Source organism: Neovison vison, chromosome 3, assembly GCF_020171115.1.
Source record: "Neovison vison isolate M4711 chromosome 3, ASM_NN_V1, whole genome shotgun sequence".
Classification (NCBI taxonomy): Eukaryota; Metazoa; Chordata; class Mammalia; order Carnivora; family Mustelidae; genus Neogale; species Neogale vison.
This window is the reverse complement of record NC_058093.1, coordinates 197,226,455-197,232,085: the sequence shown is the minus strand read 5'-3', so window position 1 is coordinate 197,232,085 and position 5,631 is coordinate 197,226,455. Positions and strand designations below refer to the sequence as shown.

Sequence of the window (5,631 nt, the reverse complement as noted above, 5' to 3'; positions counted from 1 at the left end):
CATCCTCTGTCCACCATGGACAACGGGTCGTGCTGCCTCATCGAGGGGAACCCCATCTCTCAGGTGATGCCGCCACTGCTGATCCTGGCCTTCGTGCTCGGCGCGCTGGGCAATGGTGTCGCCCTGTGTGGTTTCTGCTTTTACATGAAGACCTGGAAGCCGAGCACCATTTACCTTTTCAACTTGGCCGTGGCCGACTTCCTTCTCATGATCTGCCTGCCCTTCCGGACGGACTACTACTGGAGACACAGGCAGTGGGCCTTCGAGGACATCCCGTGTCGGGTGGCCCTCTTCATGCTGGCCATGAACAGGGCGGGGAGCATCCTCTTCCTCACGGTGGTGGCAGTGGACAGGTACTTCAAAGTGGTCCACCCCCACCACGCGGTGAATGCCATCTCCAACCGGACCGCAGCTGGCATCGTCTGTGCCCTTTGGGCCATGGTCATCCTGGGGACTGTCCATCTTTTGATGGAGAACCATCTGTGCATGGACGAGAAGACCATATCCTGCGAGAGTTTCATCATGGAGTCGGCCAACGGCTGGCACGACATCATGTTCCAGCTGGAGTTTTTCCTGCCCCTTGCCATCATCCTCTTTTGCTCCTTCAAGATCGTTTGGAGCCTGAGGCAGAGGCGGCAGCTGGCCAGGCAGACCCGGATGAAGAAGGCCACCCGGTTCATCATGGTGGTGGCCGTTGTGTTCGTCACGTGTTACCTGCCCAGCGTGTCGGCCAGACTCTACTTCCTCTGGACGGTGCCCTCGAGCGCCTGTGACCCCTCGGTCCACGTAGCCCTCCACGTCACCCTCAGCTTCACCTACATGAACAGCATGCTGGACCCCCTGGTGTATTATTTTTCGAGTCCCTCGTTCCCCAAGTTCTACACCAAGCTCAAAATCCGCAGCTTGAGACCCAAGAGGCCAGGACGCTCCGAGACCCAGAGCCCGGAAGAGATGCCAATTTCAAGCCTCTGTCGCAAGAGTTGTGTCAGCGTGGCCAACAGCGTCCGGAGCCAATCCAACGGGCAGTAAGATCTCCAAATGTGCGGGCTGGCCCTGAAACAGGCAGACAGACAAAACGAGGGAGGACAGACCGATGACCTAGAAAGAGTTTGTGCTAAGGGGCTGAGAGGCTTTTGAAAATACCGCCTGCTCGCGGTAGAGCAGTAGCCTCTACTGCTCTGTCTGGAAATGGAATGCAGGTTACTATGCCTTTTTGGAAGGTTCCAACCGAGGAGTGAGTCAGTTGCCTTTCTATGACCCGACTGCAATGACGGGACAAGATGGGCATGAAATGGGGCGAGGGGAAGAGCTCGGCTCCTGTGTAGTTTGAAACAGCTGAGTAAACGGCGTCAGCGCGTGGAAACCAGTCATGTTCTCTCTCTAGGGGAGTCGGGGAACTTAATGACTTAGCGGTATTTCCTATCCTCTGACCTTATGTCGTTACTCGTTTTAGAAAGCAGACACCAGAGTAAGTCAATATTTCAGGCTGAGTGAGGCTCATTAGAGGGGACTGGGCCCCTGGGTAGGGTTCTGATTTCTGGGTCGCCGGGGAAGATCTGCTCTGACCTTCTCAGAGCTCCGCAGTTTTTTGCAAGTCTTTGCATTTCAAAGAAGGTCCTGGGGGCTGTGTTTATCTGCCCTCCTTTTTCCGGTGGGGTGGGGGTGGGTGGGTAGTTGAGTGCTTGGAAAAAGTCCCGTTGGCCTCTGGGAAGTGCTGAGTTCAGTGTGATTGTTTTGGCCACTTGTTACACGACTGTGAGTTGAGATTATTCATTCATTCTCCAAGTGTCTGCTGAACGCACATTTTGTGCGGAGCACCTGCTAGTATCCCTTTTACCTGGGGGAGTCCTTAGTCAATTTCTGTGTGACTGCTAAGTATTGCGGGGGTGGGGGGGCAGACAGAGAGTTTAACCCTCTCACCCTCTCGGTGAATACAGTTTCTAGACCATGTTTGTGGCAAACATGGGTGTATTCCTCTTGATGATTCTATGGACTGACAAGCTGCCTCTACCCTGTATTAGGGGGAGGACGTCCAAACCAACCCTTGCTTTGTTCTCAAGCCACGAGAGTGCTGAAAATCACTCTTGGCTCTTTGGTTTACATTTCTCAGATTTCCAGAGTACTCTCTGCAGCAGATGACCTTCCCAGCTTTTAGTTCTCTGGGCCTCGAAACACTCCTTTCGGCTGTCTTTTTAATTCTGTTTTGCAGAGGAACCTCATAGCCCAGCGAGGAAAAGTATGGGCTCTGGAAAGTCCGACAAAGCTAAATTTGAACCCCAGCTCGATTGCTGACTAGGTGTGTGATCTGGGGGAAGGTTTTATTTCAACACTCAGCTTCCATTTCCTCTTAAGTCAAACAGAAGGAACAAAAGAGTACGGATTCCAAGAGGTTGGTGGGCAGATTCCAGGAACATGAGCTCCCGAAGCGTTAGGGGTTCTGTTCACTGTTCCGTCTTCCCCAGGGCCTAGAAGCGTGCCTGTGCATAGTAGGTGCTCCATAAATATCTGAATGAATAATCAGGGGTAGGTAGAGCATGAAACTTTGTGCCTGGCAGGAGAGAATGTGATGACTTCTGATATCCACGCAGTATGGATACAAAGTTGCTAAGGCAAGAAGCCCATTTCCCTTGGGGTTCAGAGTCCCCGATTAGTTGCTCTGTCATCATTACCCGAATTGCCCCGCTCCCCAGCTGCCTGGGGAGGAGGGAAAGCAGGATTCTTATACGCTATATTCTTATATGCTTATATTCATATATGCTCCTGAAAGAAATCTGTGGAAGTCCACACTAATGCTTTGGGTCCTATCCCTGCTCATGATTCTTTCCCGGACGGCTCCTCCCTTTTCGCTTCATGTGAATAAAACCAGTTTCCAAAACAAGGCCTTGTTCTTGCTGTCTGTGATTCCTAAGACTTTACCCTTCCAGGAAAAAAAGTATAAAAAAATCCAGAAGCTCAGGTCAGGAAGAGGTTCTCATGAAAAAAGCAGCAAGAACAAACAAAAAAGGGGGAAAAATGAAAAACCCAAACACAGCTTAGGCTCTGCTTTCGCCTCCCTTTTTAAATTCACAGAATGTGATGAAAGAAAATCTTGTCAAGGGTTCTTCAGAAACTGCAAGGATGAGGATTATGGTTTTCTTTGAGTCAACACAGGACTCTTTTGGGTTCATCCATGAAGCTGGGGCCCTAAATTTTATCTATGCATTTACACACACACACACACACACACACACGCGCACACAAACACATATGGGTTGAGATGGAGTAGAACAGATGGGCTCCCACAGGGACCTAAATATTCACCTTCCAGTGATGACAGGGTAGGAGCGGCAAGAGGTTAATATTTTATCCCTTGAAAAAGATTCATTCGTTTATTCATTCCATCTTTCAAGGAACATACAATGGGCACCTGCTCTGTGCCAGGCACAGTAGAAACACAAATGGAAAACACGGCCCCTGATTGTGGTTTCTATTGTAGAAACCAAGGGAAAAATCCAATCACCTTTCAGAGTAGTCGGATGAAAGTGGTTAAGCCTAGATGCTGGCTTCACCCTGACCTTGGGGGTTTGGGGAGGGCTTCTCAAAGGAAGTGACTCCTGAACTTACCCCTGAAAACCTTCAGGCAACTAGATGACTCAGTGGGGAAGGGTATCCCAGCGAGAGAGGGTGTGGTGAGTAAGGTCACTTGGGAGCTGTGGGGTGAAGCTGTGAGATTCACTGGGGTGAGAAGGTCTGTTCACAATTCTTTTTTTTTTTTTTTTTTTTTTTTAAGAGAGGGATTGAGGGAGGGGCCGTGGGAGAGGGAGAGAGAAATTCAAGGCGATTCCCTGCTGAGTGTGAAGCCCACGTGGGGCTCGATCTCACAACCTGAGATCACAACCTGAGCTGAAACCAACCGAGCCACCCAGGTGCCCCTCACACCTTTTCTTGCTGGAAGATTCATGACTAGCCTTTCAGATTTGTTGCTTTTCAAAAAAGAATGAAATTTCTTTAATTATCAAAGGCAGATTATGTTTTTGACCAGAATTAAGAGAATATACAGGGGCACCTGGGTGGCTCAGTGGGTTAAAGCTTCTGCCTTTGGCTCAGGTCATGATCCCAGACTTCTGGGATCGTGCCCCACATTGGGATCTCTGCTCAGCAGGGAGCCTGCTTCCCTCCACCTCAGCATGTCTCTCTGCCTACTTGTGATCTCTCTCTCTCTGTCAAATAAATAAAATCTTAAAAAAAAAAAGAATATGCAAATACATAAAGAAGTTAAAGTCTTCCTTCCATTCCCCTTAATCTCATTGGCTAGAGCTGATGACACTTGCAACAAATGATAGATCTCTTTGGGGGTATACACAGAGATTGCACAGAGATGACGAATCTCGTTTTGTTCTGCTGAAGCTGGATAGATAGACAGTTTTGCAAAGTATTTTCATTATGAATAGCTTCCTACAGCAGAACAGAGATCAAACTCATGGTTTTTAACTTTATTTCATTGTATAAACAAACCACATATGGTTTACTTAACCAAGGGCTATTTATTTGGCTATTTATTTATTCATTCATTCATTTATTTAAAGGTTTATTTATTTATTTGAGAGAGGGAGAGAGAGAGTGCAGGGGGAGGGCAGAAGGAGAGAAAGAGAGAGAAGCCTAAGCCGGCTCCCTGCTGAGCGTGGAGCCCGACTTGGGGCTGGATCCAGGACCCTGAGATCACCACCTGGGCAGAAACCAAGAGTCAGAAGCACAACTGACAGAGCTGGGCTGAGAGCATAGACCCTGGAGACTGAACATCTGGGTTCAAATCCTATCACCTTGACTTACTAGCTGTGTGGCCTCAGGCAAGTTACTCAACCTCTCAATGCTTTACTTTCCTTGTCTATAAAATGGGGACAAGAATAGTACCTGCCCATAGGGTTGTCAGTACTAAATGAATTACATAAATAAAGCACCTAGAATAGTCTGGACTGAGCCCAGAGTCCCCTCCCTGGTCAGCTGGGAGCCTGTTTCTCCCTCTCCCTGCTACCCCCTACCCACTCTCACTCTCTCTCAAATAAGTAAATACATAAATAAATAATTTTTAAAAGATTTTATTTATTTATTTGACAGACAGAGATCACAAGTAGGCAGAGAGGCAGGCAGAGAGAGAGAGAGAGAGAGAGAGGGAAGCAGGCTTCCTGCTGAGCAGAGAGCCCGATGTGGGGCTCGATCCCAGGACCCTGGGATCATGACCTGAGCTTTAACCCACTGACCAACGCAGACACCCCAATAAATAAAAAAATTTTTAAAAGATTTTATTTATTTATTTATTTGAGAGAAAGAGAGTGCTCAAGCATGCACAGGACTTGGGGCGGAGGGGCCAAGGGAGAGGGAAAAGCAGGCTCCCTGTTGAGCAGGGTCTAGGGGGAGGGGACTCTGGGCTCTATGACTCTTTTTAACGCACAGAATGTGCTGAAAGTGAGGTCTCCCAGCCCAGGCAGTAAGAAGTTTTGCCTGTCTGGGAAGCCTCGTGAGAAGCCCAGTGTACCCTGTAGAAAGAACACTCGAGGAGGCCACATCGGCAGATACAAGACTACAGGGAATGGAGGGAAGGCCTGGTGTCCCAGTGTCCTGCTTGAATCTCACTGCCCCCAGACAAGAGCTGGC

The 5,631-nt window shown here is 48.9% G+C and overlaps 1 protein-coding gene across 1 annotated transcript; it reads left to right on the top strand.

Annotated features, from left to right (window-relative positions):
• HCAR1 (hydroxycarboxylic acid receptor 1) lies at positions 1-1,576 on the top strand. Its single transcript, XM_044241021.1, has one exon. It carries the CDS (start codon positions 16-18, stop codon positions 1,027-1,029), a length of 1,014 nt encoding a protein of 337 aa, XP_044096956.1. The 5' UTR covers positions 1-15; the 3' UTR covers positions 1,030-1,576.
• Positions 1,577-5,631: the final 4,055 nt, after the last annotated feature.

What these genes read in the sequence shown, in the direction of transcription:
- HCAR1 (XM_044241021.1), top strand. Translation starts at nt 16, where the DNA reads ATGGACAACGGGTCGTGCTGCCTCATCGAGGGGAACCCCATCTCTCAG.